Source organism: Callorhinchus milii, unplaced genomic scaffold, assembly GCF_018977255.1.
Source record: "Callorhinchus milii isolate IMCB2004 unplaced genomic scaffold, IMCB_Cmil_1.0 Scaffold1, whole genome shotgun sequence".
NCBI lineage: Eukaryota > Metazoa > Chordata > Chondrichthyes > Chimaeriformes > Callorhinchidae > Callorhinchus > Callorhinchus milii.
Genome location: NW_024704742.1, coordinates 100,278,585 through 100,295,261, shown reverse-complemented (window position 1 = coordinate 100,295,261; position 16,677 = coordinate 100,278,585). Strand labels below are relative to the sequence as shown.

The 16,677-nt window shown below is 51.0% G+C and overlaps 2 protein-coding genes and 1 pseudogene across 3 annotated transcripts in view; all 3 read right to left on the bottom strand.

The window, feature by feature from the left end:
* The window catches only part of LOC103182384 (centrosomal protein of 120 kDa), a 44,140-nt gene extending 40,926 nt beyond the window's left edge, over window positions 1-3,214 (bottom strand). For both annotated transcript variants that reach the window (XM_042333789.1, XM_042333790.1), the window contains exon 1: window positions 3,131-3,214. In XM_042333789.1, the coding sequence (XP_042189723.1) occupies window positions 3,131-3,179 (49 nt within the window). In that variant the 5' untranslated portion in view covers window positions 3,180-3,214. The remainder of the gene's footprint in view (window positions 1-3,130) is intronic.
* Window positions 3,215-7,651: 4,437 nt separating this feature from the next.
* On the bottom strand, window positions 7,652-12,651 carry LOC121852907 (annotated as a pseudogene).
* A 1,568-nt stretch (window positions 12,652-14,219) lies between these two features.
* LOC103182379 (probable protein BRICK1) lies at window positions 14,220-14,738 on the bottom strand. The gene is made up of 2 exons (XM_042346912.1): window positions 14,635-14,738; window positions 14,220-14,385 (listed from the first exon to the last, which is right to left on the bottom strand). Exons 1-2 carry the CDS (start codon window positions 14,736-14,738, stop codon window positions 14,220-14,222), a joined length of 270 nt encoding a protein of 89 aa, XP_042202846.1.
* Between the last annotated feature and the right edge of the window lie 1,939 nt (window positions 14,739-16,677).

Below are 16,677 nucleotides of genomic sequence, written 5' to 3'. Positions count from 1 at the left end.
TGTGGAAAGGCAGAACGGGCCACGTTACGAACGTGGGGTTTGAAGGATAGCTGAGGGTCGAAAAGGTCACCAAGGTTTTGAATTGGCTCGGTGAGGTGAAGAGTGCAGCATGAATGGTGACAGTGTCAGTGGCTGAGAAAACGCTGCCGGGAGCCAAGCAGGAGAGCCTCTGACTTGCCAACATTGAGCTGGTGGAAGTTGGCTCTCATCCAGAACTTGATGTCAGACTGACAATTAGCCAGGACATCAACAGTTTTGGAGTCGAGGATGGAGGCAGAGAGGTACAGTTGGGTGTCATCCACCCCATGCCTACAGTTAACATCACCGAGCTGGAGCATGTATTGATTGAAGAGGAGGGGACTGAGGACAGGGATGCCACACTTGACAGTGCGGGGGCTAGAAGAGAAGCCGTTGATGGCCACGAACTACAGACAGTGGGAAAGGTAGGATAGGATCCAGGCAAGAACAGAACCATTGAGGTGGAGGTGAGAGAAGAGGCGGCGGAGAAGAACAGAATGGTCAACAGTATCGAAAGTGGCCGAGAGGTCAAGAAGGACGAGGAGACAGAGTGAGCCCTGGTCGCAGGTGGACAGAATGTCATTCGTCACTTTGACCAGGGCTGCCTCTGTGTTGTGAGCAGCACGAAATTCAGATTGATGGGGTTCATCGAGGGATTACCACCCGGAAAAGTGATCCGCCAATTGACCAACAACCAGGTTCCTATTGAATGCTCGGTAAACCGAGGCACGTGGAGTAAGGAAACTTGTCCAGCATTTCGCCTGCCGGGAATTGAACCCGGGTTTTTCACTTGCTCTAACCACTGAGCTACAGGACTCCACAATTAAAGATTAAATCAATTATTATTATTAAGACAGTTCTGATGGGATAGTGAGGGTGGAGGAGGGGAGGACTGAATTGTCAGTGTCAACGTGAATATTCACACTCACAGTAACTGAATACGCCATTGCCTCTGTTACCTGGTGACCAGCAAACACTAGGCCTGACCCCCACCCCCCACCCCGTAAACACTAGGCCTAACCCCCCCCCCCCGTAAACACTAGGCCTGACCCCCCCCACCCCGTAAACACTAGGCCTGACCCCCCCCCCCCCCCCCACACCGTAAACACTAGGTCTGACCCGCCCCCTACCACGTAAACACTAGGCCTGACCACCCCTCCCACCCCGTAAACACTAGGCCTGACCCCCCCCCCACCCCGTAAACACTAAGCCTGACTCCCCCCACCCCGTAAACACTAGGCCTGACCCCCCCCACCCCGTAAAGACTAGGCCTGACCTCCCCCCACCCCGTAAACACTAGGTCTGACCCGCCCCCCTACCACGTAAACACTAGGCCTGACCCCCCCACCCCGTAAACACTAGGCCTGACCCGCCCCCACCCCCGTAAACACTAGGCCTGACCCCCCCCCACCCCGTAAACACTAGGCCTGACCTCCTCCCACCCCGTAAACACTAGGTCTGACCCCCCCACCCCGTAAACACTAGGCCTGACCCCCCCCCCCACCCCGTAAACACTAGGCCTGACCCCTCACACTGTAAACACTAGGCCTGACCCCCCCCCACCCCGTAAACACTAGGCCTGACCCCCTCACACTGTAAACACTAGGCCTGACCCCCCCCCCCCCCACACTGTAAACACTAGGCCTGACCCCCCCCACCCCGTAAACACTAGGCCTGACCCCCCCACACTGTAAACACTAGGCCTGACCCCCCCCCCCACCCCGTAAACACTAGGCCTGACCCCTCCCCCCACCCCGTAAACACTAGGCCTGACCCCCTCACACTGTAAACACTAGGCCTGACCCCCCCCCCCACACTGTAAACACTAGGCCTGACCCCCCCCACCCCGTAAACACTAGGCCTGACCCCCTCACACTGTAAACACTAGGCCTGACCCCCCCCACCCCCGTAAACACTAGGCCTGACCCCCCCCCCCACCCCGTAAACACTAGGCCTGACCCCCCCCCCACCCCGTAAACACTAGGCCTGACCGCCCCCCCCCACCCCGTAAACACTAGGCCTGACCCCCTCACACTGTAAACACTAGGCCTGACCCCCCCCCCCCACACTGTAAACACTAGGCCTGACCCCCCCACCCGTAAACACTAGGCCTGACCCCCCCACACTGTAAACACTAGGCCTGACCCCCCCCCACCCCGTAAACACTAGGCCTGACCCTCCCCCCACCCCGTAAACACTAGGCCTGACCCCCTCACACTGTAAACACTAGGCCTGACCCCCCCCCCACACTGTAAACACTAGGCCTGACCCCCCCCCCCCCCGTAAACACTAGGCCTGACCCCCCCCCCCCCCCGTAAACACTAGGCCTGACCCCCTAACACTGTAAACACTAGGCCTGACCCCCCCCTCACACTGTAAACACTAGGCCTGACCCCCCCCCACCCCGTAAACACTAGGCCTGACCCCCTCACACTGTAAACACTAGGCCTGACCCCCCCTCACACTGTAAACACTAGGCCTGACCCCCCCCACCCCGTAAACACTAGGCCTGACCCCCCCCCACCCCGTAAACACTAGGCCTGACCCCCCCTCACACTGTAAACACTAGGCCTGACCCCCCCCACACACTGTAAACACTAGGCCTGACCCCCTCACACTGTAAGCACTAGGCCTGACCCCCCCCTCACACTGTAAACACTAGGCCTGACCCCCCCCACCCGTAAACACTAGGCCTGACCCCCCCCCTCACACTGTAAACACTAGGCCTGACCCCCCCCACACACTGTAAACACTAGGCCTGACCCCCTCACACTGTAAGCACTAGGCCTGACCCCCCCCCTCACACTGTAAACACTAGGCCTGACCCCCCCCCACACTGTAAACACTAGGCCTGACCCCCCCCTCACACTGTAAACACTAGGCCTGACCCCCCCCCCCACATTGTAAACACTAGGCCTGACCCCCCCACACTGTAAACACTAGGCCTGACCCCCCCCTCACACTGTAAACACTAGGCCTGACCCCCCACACTGTAAACACTAGGCCTGACCCCCCACACTGTAAACACTAGGCCTGACCCCCTCACACTGTAAACACTAGGCCTGACCCCCCGTAAGCACAAGGCCTGAGCTGAGCCTCGGCTCTAACTTACCTCCAAGAACCGACACCACAATCAGGAGATGCTCCGATTTCCAGCCCATCCCCGGGAGCGGAGCCCCTCCTCCACCCCGACACTGTGTGGGTGTCACTGTGTGTGTGTGAGTCTCTCACTGTGTGTGTGTGTGTGTGTGTGTGTGAGTCTCTCTCACTGTGTGTGTGTGAGTCTCTCACTGTGTGTGTGTGAGTCTCTCTCACTGTGTGTGTGTGTGAGTCTCTCACTGTGTGTGTGAGTCTCTCTCACTGTGTGTGTGTGAGTCTCTCTCACTGTGTGTGTGTGTGTCTCTCACTGTGTGTGTGTGAGTCTCTCACTGTGTGTGTGTGAGTCTCTCACTGTGTGTGTGTGAGTCTCTCACTGTGTGTGTGAGTCTCTCTCACTGTGTGTGTGTGTGTGAGTCTCTCTCACTGTGTGTGTGTGTGTGAGTCTCTCACTGTGTGTGTGTGTGTGTGTGAGTCTCTCTCACTGTGTGTGTGTGTGTGAGTCTCTCACTGTGTGTGTGTGAGTCTCTCACTGTGTGTGTGTGTGTCTCTCACTGTGTGTGTGTGAGTCTCTCACTGTGTGTGTGTGAGTCTCTCACTGTGTGTGTGTGAGTCTCTCACTGTGTGTGTGTGAGTCTCTCTCACTGTGTGTGTGTGAGTCTCTCACTGTGTGTGTGTGAGTCTCTCTCACTGTGTGTGTGTGAGTCTCTCTCACTGTGTGTGTGTCACTGTGTGTGTGTGTCTGTCAGTTACAATGTATTGGTCTCTTTACCGCCGCATTACATCTTTTGCCGCCTCCTTGCAGTTCAAATGAACCCACACATGCGCAGAGTGGGCTGCAGGACCCCCCCCCACCCCCCCAGCACACACACCACAGGACCCCCCCAACACACACACCACAGGACCCCCCCCCACACACCACAGACCCCCCCACACACACACCACAGGACCCCCCCCAACACACACACCACAGGACCCCCCCCCCCAACACACACACCACAGACCCCCCCAACACACACACCCCACAGGACAACCCCCAACACACACACCACAGGACAACCCCCAACACACACACCACAGGACAACCCCCAACACACACACCACAGGACCCCCCCACACACACAACCCCAACACACACACACAGGACAACCCCCAACACACACACCACAGGACAACCCCCAACACACACACCACAGGACCCCCCCCAACACACACACCACAGGCCCCCCAACACACACACCACAGGACAACCCCCCCCCCCCCCAACACACACACCACAGGACAACCCCCAGCACACACACCACAGGACAACCCCCAACACACACACCACAGGACCCCCCCCCAACACACACACCACAGGACCCCCCCCAACACACACACCACAGGACCCCCCCAACACACACACCACAGGACAACCCCCAACACACACACCACAGGACAACCCCCAACACACACACCACAGGACCACCCCCCAACACACACACCACAGGACAACCCCCAACACACACCACAGGACAACACACACACCACAGGACAACCCCCAACACACACACCACAGGACAACCCCCCCCCCACCCCCAACACACACCACAGGACAACCCCCCCCCCCCCCCCACGCTCAACACACACACCACAGGACACACAACCCCCCCAACACACACACCACAGGACAACCCGCCCGCACCCCCAACACACACACCACAGTACAAACTCCCCCACACCCCCAACACACACACACCACAGGACACACACCCCACCCTCAACACACACACCACAGGACACACACCCCACCCCCAACACACACACCACAGGACAACCCCACCCCAACACACACACCACAGGACATCCCCCCCCCAACACACACACTTTAGGACAACCCCCCCACCCCCAACACACACACCACAGGACAACCCCCCCCCAACACACACACCACAGGACAACCCCAACCCCCACACCACAGGACAACCCCCACCCCCAACACACACACCACAGGACAACTCCCCACCCCCAACACACACACCACACACACACACCAGAGGACTACCCCCCACCCACACTAACCCCCAAAACACACAGGACTAACCCGCCCCCCCCACCACAAACACTCACCACAGGACAACCCCCACCCCCAACACACACACCACAGGACAACCCCCACCCCCAACACACACACCACAGGACAACCCCCACCCCCTCCAACACACACACCACAGGACAACCCCCACCCCACCCCCAACACACCCACCACAGGACAACCCCGTCTCCCCCAACACACACATATCACAAGGCTACCACCCGCAACACACACACACACCCATTCCCCCCCAAACACACACACCACAGGACAACCCCCCACCCCCCCGTCCCCGCACAACGCAAGGCTACTCCTCGAACACACACACCACAGGACTACCCCCCCCCAACACACACGCCATAGGACTACCCCCCCCAAAACACACACCACAGGATTACCCCCGCACCCCCACATTAACCCCCAACACACACACACCAGAGGACTACCCCCCACCCACACTAACCCCCAAAACACACAAGACTAACCCCCCCCCCACCACAAACACTCACCACAGGACTACCTCCCCCAACACACACACCACAGACAGGACTAACCCCCTGCACCCAACACATACACCAGAGGACTACACTCCCCCACCCCCACCAACATACACGCCACAGGACTATCCCCCAAAACACACACCACAGGACTACCCTCCCACACTAACCCCCAACACACACACCACAGGACTACCCCCACCCCCACACTAACCCCCAAAACACACAGGACTAACCCCCCCCCCCCCCCCCAACAAGCACTCACCACAGGTCTACCTCCCCCAACATACACACCACAGACAGGACTACCCCCCCCTGCACCCAACACACACACCAGAGGACTACACTCCCCCACCCCCACCAACACACACACCACAGGATCCATGCACACAGGACACCCCCCCACCCCGCACACATACACACACACATCCCACAGGTACCTTGTGTTATGCTGGGCTATGTGGAAGCGCATTGGTATTAGGATTATTCAAACAAGTCTGAGAATTCCATACATGCAGTGTGTATTGGGGTACTGCTGGAGTTTAACCAGCTAAAACCACATAGTTTACCATTGTGAACACTGCCTGACAAGCTTCCTGGTGCTTTTCCAATTACTACCACCCTATCCAGGGTCTTGGCTTCCAAGATTCTAAAATGAGCAGAGTAAGAATAATCCCAACCTCCAGTGACTGTCCCAACAAGAACTGCCAAAGAGTCTCGCTGGATACAAATATAATACAAAATTACATTTGTAAAGCGCCATTCACATTGGGAGACGTCCTGAGGGGCTGAACAGTCAGGGATTAGGACCCGAGCAGGTGGGGGGACCAAGGTAGATAACAAGCCTTGAATATATGTGATTCAATGAACGCCTTCAGAATGGTAGGAGGACCTTTACAGGACAGCTTGTGATGTGCCAGCCATCTTGATGGTCGAGAAGTCTAAGTTTACTTCTCACCAACTATTTAATCCAGGTCCTCATGTGAGAGGGATCGGCAAAGACAGGTGCCCACCATGAAGCTACCTTTGCTGCCAGGATGTTGAGTGACATGTCACTGAGCCCTCCCACCCTGAAGCCATTATCCCTCTTTTACCATAAATCCACTTCACTGCTTGGTCCTGGACTACACAAATGGGCCAAAGGAAATTCTTCCACTGGATTTCCAGGAGTTCGGAATCACGAAGGAAAGTTGTTTGCATGCACATCTTATAACTCACAAGCCTAACCTGCATTGGGACTTGCTATGATTTTGCGACCATGCTTTCGTCCATCTTCCTACCTTCTCTTCTGCCCTCCACCCTCCATAATCCCAATATCCCCCCACCCCACTGCTCAGGTCCTAATCCCTGACTGTTCAGCGCCTTGGGACATCCTCCCGATGTGAAAGGAGCTTTCTAAATGTAATTTTCTATTGTATCATTGAAGAGAGATGAGAACAACGACAATGTCCTTCACTTCTTCTCAGCTTTGTCCTGAAGGACATTGTCGAAACAAAAGATGGTGTCCACCACATCCTCAGATACTGAAACAAATCAACAATTAGATATTTTCCTAACAAAATGTTGCCTTTATAGTACTGTACTTGGGGGAACCTACCATCACGTCCCACTGAGTGCTCCACTGTTCATCACACACAATTTAAGCCCCCAAATCTCTCCTCCCCACCCTGTGCCCCAAGCTCAGCATCTCCTCCGCCCCATGCTCCAAGCACAGTTCACGAGGCGAGGTCTTCATAGCTACTTTCTATTTTATTTGGCATCTGTAATTCTTTAGTTTGACATTGGAAGCTGTGTGAGTGCGCGTGAGTGAATGGGTAGGTGTGAGCGAATATGTGCGCGCATGAGTGAGTGGGTGCATATGCGAGCGAACAAGTGGGTGCGTGTGGGAGTGCATGCGCAAATCTGCCTGTGCGCGAGGGAGAGCGCTACAAGTGGCTGTGTATATGACTCAGAGCAACAAAAATTGTCACAGCCCACTTTGGAAAGTCAGTGATGTTCCCGACATTTTCTTTGCATAATCCGCAACTATTCATTCTGGGCCACAGTGAAATGGTTCTTCCAGTCTCCCACTATAACTAAAAGAAAAGGTAGTCAGTCAACACAGTTTAGAGATGGGGTAAAGCTCCATCTGCACTATTTGTCCAGCACTCCCAGGTCAGTGACAGCATGGGTTAAAGACGGAGTAAAGCTTCCTCTTACACCAGTGGTGGCCCGTCGAACATTTGCACTTGTCTAGATAAGTCCATGTTTAATCAATAGTGTTTTTCCAACATTTTCTTGATTGAATATTTCTTGATTTAGGGCATAAATCAAGAAATATTCAATCAAGAACAAGGTTGGCCACCACTGCTCTACACTGTCCGTTCAGTACTCCCAGGACAGTGACAGCACGGGTTAGAGACATCAACAATAACAACAACAAGATTGCATTTGTAAAGCGCCTTTCACATCCCAAGGCGCTGGACAGTGTACAGCATTTCAGACCCGAGCTGGGGTCAGGGGGCGAGAAGGGAGGGGAAGGGAGGTGGCCGATGGCAAGGTCGAAGAGGAGGGTCTTGAGACGGAACTTGAAGGAGGCTAAGAAGGGGGCGAGGCGGAGTGATTGGGGGACGGAGTTCCAGATGGAGTTGGGGGCAGAGTGGCTGAAGGCTCTCCCGCCAATGGTGGGGTGGGCAGGCCGAAGCCAGCTGAGAGGAGGGAGTGGGCAGATTGGTAGGGGGTTAGGAGGACACAGAGATAGGGTGGGGCGAGACCATTGAGGGCTTTGTTTGTGAGGTACAGTACCTTGAACTGGATCCTCTGAAGGATAGGGAGCCAATGGACTCGGGCGAGAATGGGGGAGATGGGGTCACGAAGCTTGGTGTGGGAGAGGACAAGGGCCTCTCCTGACAACAACAACTTGCATTTATACAGCCCACTTCATGCAGGGTAGCATGCTAGAATGCTTGACAGTGGCGGAGCACAACACCAAACCGAGGGGAGGTGATAGTAGGCACGATCAAAGAAGGTCTTTAGGTGTGAAGATGGGGAAGGAAGAGGAAAAGTGGAGGGATAGAGGAAAAGTGTTCCAGAGTTTCGGGGTGTAGTGGCTGAAACCATGGCCACTGATGATGGAGCGTAGAGCACGAGGGACAAGCAGGATGCTGGAGCCAGTCGAGCGGAGGCAGTGTGTCGTGGGTTGGGAATACAGCAGGTCGGACGTGCCAGGGCATGAAGGGATTTGAAGACAACAACTTGCATTTATATAGCGCCCTTCACGCCAGGTAGGGAGTGCTTCACAGTGGAGGAGTCTGGCAATAAGCCAAAGGAACCGGGAGGCGGGATGGGACCTTAAACACGATAAAAAAAAGGTCTTTAGATGGGATTTGAAGTTGAAGAGGGAGGGGGCAAGGCAGAGGGATTAAGGGAGAGAGTTCCAGAGTTTTGGTGTGTAGTGGCTGAAGGCACGGTCACTGATAGTGGAGTGTAGGGCACTGGGGACAAATAGGAGGCCGGAGCCAGCCGAGCGGAGGCAGAGGGTGGTGGAGTGGGGGTAAACTGACCAGATAGGTAGGGAATAAAGTGATTTGAAAATAAGCGAGACGATCTTGAGGTCGATCCGTTTGGTGATTGGGAGCCAGTGGAACCTGGCAAGGACTGATGCGATCAGGGGACAGAGTTTAGAGACAGAGTAAAGGTCCCTCTACACTGACAGAGTAAAATTGTACAGTGCTGTTCCCCTGCTGAGCAGGAGGATGGCAACCTACAGGCTGAGGTTGTTGGGCATGAAGTCATACTTGTCCACTCGTACCTTTCCTCATGAATTGAAAGACCGAGTGGTCCAATATCTCTTTGGGGAGAGTTGAGTAGTTGACCATGGGATTGTCTCGCATGGTGGTGAAGCTGGTTTTCTGCACAATGACGTCAATGATTTGGTCGGACAGATCCCTCTCCAAGAACTTTGCTACTTTCATGATCTCCTGTTTGGAATTCTGAGAATGAGAGATTTGTTCAGCGCCCAAGCAATGTGAGTAACAGTGCAACCAAGATAAAACTTTTTGGGATCTCCCAAAGACGTTTGTTCAGCCAATCCCTCCCCAGCCCTAAATGCCTTCTTTCCCATTATCCAGCCTCTCTCTTACCCGTTCCCAGATCTTCCCCCTCACCCTTTCCCTGCTCCCCCCTCACCCATTCCCCCCTCTCCTTTCCCCATTCCCCCCTCACCCTTTACCACTCTCCCCTCACGCTTTCCCTGCTCCTCCTCTCCCCCTTTCCCTACTCCCCCCTCACCCTATCCCCACTCCTCCTTCACCCTTTCCCTACTCCCCCTCACCCTTTTCCCCCCTCCCCTTTTTCCCACTCTCTCCGCTCCCCCCTCACCCTTTCCCTGCAACCCCCTCCCCCCTTCCAATCACTTTTTCCTTCCCTTCTATATTTTTCAGTCTAATTTTCTTTTTTATTATTTTTACTTTGATTCAATGCCTCTCTTTCACCTCTTACTTTCGTCTAAATTTCTCAATTCGTCCAAGGAATTTAATCCAAACCTTTTTAATTTCATCAAAGAACATGTAGAGGATTCAATGTTTGTTTCTCTTTTCCCACCAGCCGCTCACATGATCGTACCAGGAACCCCAGCCCACTGGGGAAGGCAAGGTCACAATTTAAACACATCATATTTCCCCGCTCCAACACTCTGCCCTTCCCTATGCACATGCTTTTGGAGGCAACATGACAGTAGAACAAGAGGACATGGGTTTAGAGTTATAAAGGGCAATTTCCAGACAGCTACCAGGAAACTTTTCTTTACTCAGAGGGTAATTAACGAATGGAACAGGTTGCTAGGCAGAAGTGTGAGGCCAGGACCAGGACTCATTTAAAAAGCAGCTTGAAGCTATGATGGGAATTCGGAAGAGCGGATTTTCTGGAAGGGCTCAGAAAGGGCTCTATGGCCTTCTTCATCTGAACCGACCTTGTGAAATATCCTGCACTTCTGCCCCCCTCTAATCAGTCCCCCTCCAATCAGTGCCCCCTCACATACCATTGCCAGTGATAACTTTATTGAAGAATTCTTCCCAGGTCCCTGGTTCTGGCTCCATCATTAGTATTTTGTCAAAGTGGTAATACGAGACCAGGTTATCTTTGGCATTTCAAGCCACGTAAATGATCTGGAAATAAAAAAGTAAGTATTTCTCATGAATTCTAATGTAAACGTCAGCCAGGCTGCTGGCTTTGTGTGCGGTGCTCAGGTTGGACGCTCTGTACAGTGGCAGCACAAGTAGAAACATAAAAATAGGCGTAGCCATTCAGCCCCTCAAGCCTGTTTGCCATTCTATAAGATCTTGGCTGATCGGCATTTCAGGACCAATTACCTGCCCTTGCCCCGTATCCCTTATAGAGATGGAGCTACATGGAACTGATTCCTTTACTGTGAGCTCAGGCAGCTTAATCCTGGAAGCTGCACATAGTGGGAACCAGTGCAGTTTCACCAATTTGTCTTTAATCTGTACAATCACAGAATGAACCCTCCCCACCACCTGTCATCAGCTGATATTCTTAACAGTATAAAGCACCATCGGCTCTCTCACATCCCCTCAACATACAATCCATGCTCACCTTGCAATCCTGCTCTAGGAAGGATTTGGGAAGCAGGAAGAAAGGGAGATGAGTTTTAATGATCCGTGGAGATGGCATTGAATCCATCCAATCCAATGCTGTTGAAGAGAGTAAACAGTTAGTGTGAGCAGCCATCACACTCTGTGTCCAGGAAAGAACTCTATCATATACACCCTCATGGGACAGTGAGAGGAGACTGGGTACAGACTGTCCCAGGACAGTGTGTGGGGATTGTGGACTAGAGGAGGTCCATCACTTGCTTGCATTTGGCGATGGAGATGAAGATGAAGGGAAGATGGGCAGAGGCAGTGGTTGGTCATGGGTTTCCACATGTGTGTTGGCCAGTGGCCAAAAAAAACCCGCCAGCTCAGGAGTCCAGCAATATTTACCTGGTTCAACTCCTGGGAAAAATAATTCAAGGAATGGGCTGCGAAACATCACTGGAGCACGTTGGCATTTCTCCACATCTCCTTGGGAGTAAATAAAATCCACAATTTTCTGCATCCAAGTCGTTCCTGATAATTTGAATCGATGAGACAAGGTCAGGTGATCTCTTGTTGCACTCAGTGTTTTAGTGATGAGATGCTGATGCAGTGTGGTGTAGCCACATGTTATTGTCACTATACAGCCCCTGTAACTAGTGTCACATCCAACTGTGTCCAACACTCACTCTGCGATTCTGTTTCTCACTGAGATGTTTCTCACATTCACATGAGTCTGTGTCTTACAATCACTGGGACAGCGACATACACCCAATGGATCCCTGTCATACACTCACTGGGTCTGTGTCACACACTCACCAGGTCTGTATCATACACTCACTGGGTCTGTGTCACACACTCACCAGGTCTGTATCATACACTCACTGGGTTTGTGTCGCACACTCACCGAGTATGTGTCTCACACTCACCGAGTCTGTGTCTCACACTCACTGAGTATATGTCACACATCCACCGAATATATGTTACACACTCACTAGGTATGTGTCGCACACTCACCGGGTCTGTGTTGCACATTCACTGGGTATCTGTTGCATACTCATTGGGTCTGTGTCACACACTCACCAGGTATGTGTTGCACATTCACCGAGTATGTGTCGCACACTCACCGGGTCTGTGTCGCACAATCTCTGAGTATGTGTCGCAAATTCACAGAGTATGTATTGCACACTCACCAAGTATGTATTGCACACTCCCCGAGTCTGTGTCGCACACTCTCACCTGCTTTAGGGAATGTTGCAATCAGCAGATCATCTGGCCGAGCCTGGAACCTGGAGACTCAACTCCAGTTGTCGATGATGTGCTCGATCATTGGCACCCCCTCCGCTCGCTTCAACTGGGGGCGAACTACTCCGGCTGAACTGTTACTGGTCATTGCCTGCCTGTATACAGAGATTAGATCAGGGTGGGCAAAGATGGCCCGCGGGCCATATCCGGCCCGCCAAATGATTCTATCCGGCCTGTTATTGTGTCTAGCGATAGAAAAAATTATAGTTCGTTCAGTTCCAGAATGTTGCACAAATTTCACATTGGAATCAGATCGGGAACATCAGCCAATCACACTGCTTAGTTGTGCGCACGTTCCCTTAAGTGTTGAATCAGGCTGACGTCAGAAACGTATGGATCGGCAAATTTTCAAACGTGCGCAGGGCATACTTTTCACTGAAGAGGACGCTAATTCGAAATGAGTTTATCAAAGAAGCAGAAAGTGAACGCTGGAGGATGAATATTCAACAGAGAGTGGACTTCTAAATTTTTTTTACCAGTGTGAGTGGAAAAGCTGTGTGCTTAATTTGCAAAGAAAGTGTGGCAGTGCTCAAAGACTACAACTTGAATCGTCATTTTGAGAGCAAACATGCTTGCAAATATAAAAATGTTTCTGCCGAAGAAAAAGGAAAGAAAGCTGATGACATGGTTGTTCGAATGCAAAAAGAGCAAAGCATTTTCACAAAGCAATTTGCATCCCAGGATGAGATTACAAGAGTGAGTTATGTGATCGCACACAAAATTGCCAAGATCAGCAAACCATTCTCTGAAGGAGAATCTATAAAGGAATGTATGGTTGACTCTGCTTCGATTTTATGCCTAAACAAGAAAAAACAGTTCGAGAACATTAGCTTGTCAAGGCGAACTATTGTGAGTTGTGTCAAGGATATCTCTGAGGGCTTTGAAGGCGAGGATGAGGATTTTGAACTCTATGCTCTGGGGGATGGAGAGCCAGTGGAGCCAGGCAAGGAGATTAATACCCCATTTATGGGTAAGATTTGGTCATGACTGTGCTTCCACAAGTGAATCTTAACAGGAGCACTTTCCTGGCATTTGCTAGCTCAATGAGTAGCTGCTAACCACAGAAACTACACTTGATCTTAGCTAAAAGGCAGAGAAGATACTTTTTTTAAGAAAAATGCAATATGTTCCAGCACTGGGGGAGTTAAGACATTTGACTTGCAAGGCTCATTTTTTACGTTTGTTGCATATACAAAGCTTTTGGGGGAAAATTGCTCTTCTTCCCAGGGTCAGCTAAAGAGCTGTAGATTGCGGCTCACTAACTGTTGGATGCAGTTACAAAGGCTTAGATATTTATAAAATGTAAATCGGAAGGCCAGAATTCCATTTATGACACTTAAAAAATTCAGAATAGAGTTCGTAAAACATATTGCGGGGGTAGGGGGCAGGAATCAGCACACCCACACAAGAGCTGGCATAATTTTTCTAACAAGGTCATCATTCATTCCAGGTCTCCCTCTTGATAAAGTAGGGAGATGGGACAGTGTGGGGTGTATTGATGGAATCAGTCAAACTCTCCTTGTGAATGCTTTGAATTAATCAAGCGTTAAATAGAGAGGAACTGAGTTCAATGGCTAGACATGTGAAGTATCCGTACAGCACTGACATGATTACATTGGGGCCACACTCCAAGTGTTTCCTATATTACCATCTCCTTTAGGTCAGTGTCTCCCCTGTAGTTACCCTTACTTCAGTGTACTCAATCATTTGGTCTAATGAGGTAAGTTTCTCAATCAGTGTGGCTAGCCTTGAACAGCACGACATGTCGAATGAATTGAGGAACTCAGGGATCTTTTTGATACTGCTGATGATGACCTTGATGATCCCACCATTGACAGTCGGGCCTTCAGCCTCTCTGCCCCCACAGTCCCTTCGTCTCTCTCCCTCCCTTGCCTCCTTCAAGGCCCATCTCAAGAACTTCCTCTTCGATCATACCTTTGGTCACCCTCCTACCTCTACACTCCATACCTTCCACCCTTCCTGATCCCAACCCCCCGTTTGGGTCCAAATCCCTGACTGTCCAGTGCCTTGGGATGTCCTCCCAACATGAAAGGCAAATTTATTGTTGTTTTACTCCCTGTTGGCCCAGTCCTGGTGGATTTCTCTCTGCACAGGGTTGTCTTGGCCCTCAATTGCCAGACAATTCCTTAAAAGTATTATCTGAAAGTCAACCATAATGACTCTCCCCCTCCTCCCACAACATATCCCCTCTCCCTCTCCTCACTGCATATTCGATGTGCATCAATGTGACTCAGTGGTAGCACTCTTGTCTCTGAGTCAGAAGGTGGTGGATTAAAGTCTCACGTAGCGACTAGGAATCACATAGTCTAAGATGACGCTCCAATGCAGTGATGGGGGTGCGTTTCTTTGTTGGAGATGCCGTCCATTGTATGAAACATTAGGGTCCCATCTACCTGTTCAGGTGGACATTAAAGATCCCACTCACTATTCGAAAAGAAAAGGGAGTTTCTCCCTAGTCTGGCCAACAATCCCTTGGATAAAGTTGGTCACTCACTTTGTGGCTGTTTGTGGCACATTGCTGTATGCAATTGGCTGCTGCATTTTGCCCACAAAATACAAAGTCAATCTACTATACAGTATAAAGAAAAGACAGCACATCCCCTCTCTCCTCATGGCACTTCTCCTCTCTCCTCACTGCATATCTCCTCTCCTCATAGCACATCCTGCCTCCTCAGTCTCATCAAACCTAGCTGAGAATTCTGCAAGATCTCTACACATCCAGTGGAATAATAATCCATCAAGAAGAAAAAAAAAATAAATTGGTCACTTCAATCCACGACTGTTTGTGTGACATGGCTGCGCGCAATTGGTTGCCGCGTTTCACCCACAAATATACAGTCAATTCACTTCACAGTATATTCCGTGAAGCGCTTTGAGATGGCTCGAAAATGTGAAAAGCATTATATCAAATGCAAGGAATATTATTATATATTGTAATGCTGAGTGACAGCTTGCTGTCAACATTAAACTCTGTTAAATTATTAAATTAAATCATTAAATTCTGTCTAGATTATGAGCCTGTCAGCTATCCAAGTACCATATATAAACATGAGTAGGAAAATTAACCAGCTTAAGGGGAGAACGGTGGGGAGAGGTACTGAGTGCTGGGATCTCCAGAGTGGATGCTTGAGTGGACTTCAACAAATTGTTGAGACTATGCTGAGAGTCAGGCTGTGGAGATGGCAGAACTCACATTTAAACAGAACACGAATGCTTTGAGACGTCTCAACGACGTCAACCTTATCTGATGAGGAACCACAGCTGTTCTCTTCTCACTGCATGTTTCCTCTCTCCTCACTGCACACCCCCTCCCTCCTCACTGCACATGCTAACATACCGTTCGCCTTCCTAATTGCTGCTGCCCTGCAGACTAACTTTCTGTGATTGGTGTACAAGGACACCCAAGTCCCTCTGGACACTAACACATTCCAATCTCTCCCCTTCTAAAAAATAACCCGCTCTACTGTTTTTGCTACCGAGGTGGATGACTTTGCACTTCCCTACATTATACTTCATCTGCCACCTACCTGCACAATCACCTAACCTATCTATGTCTCGCTCCATTTTTTTAATGTCGTCCTCTGTGTTGACACTTCCTCCTAGTTTTGTGTCATCCGCAAATTTAGATATATTAACTTCGATGTCCTCATCTAGATCGTTGATGCAGATGGTAAATAGCTGAGGCCCAAGGACTGATCCTTGTGGCACTCCACTAGTCACATTCCACCAATCTGAAAAGGACCCGTTTATCCCTACTCTTTGCTTCCTACCCGTTAACCATTCCCCAATCCATGTTAATATGCTCCCCCCCCAATTCCATGGCCCCCTATCTTTTGGACTAACCTTTTATGCGGCACCTTATCAAGTGCCTTCTGGAAGTCCAAATAGACCACATCCACTGATTCACCCTTATCTAGTTTACTCGAAATATCCTCAAAAAATTCTATGAGATTTGTAAAACATGACTTACCTTTTGTAAAGCGATGTTGACTTGGCTTAATTATATTGTGATCCTCTAAATACCGCACTACCACATCCTTAATCAACAATTCTAAAATTTTTCCTATCACTGATGTCCTCTCTCCTCCCTGCA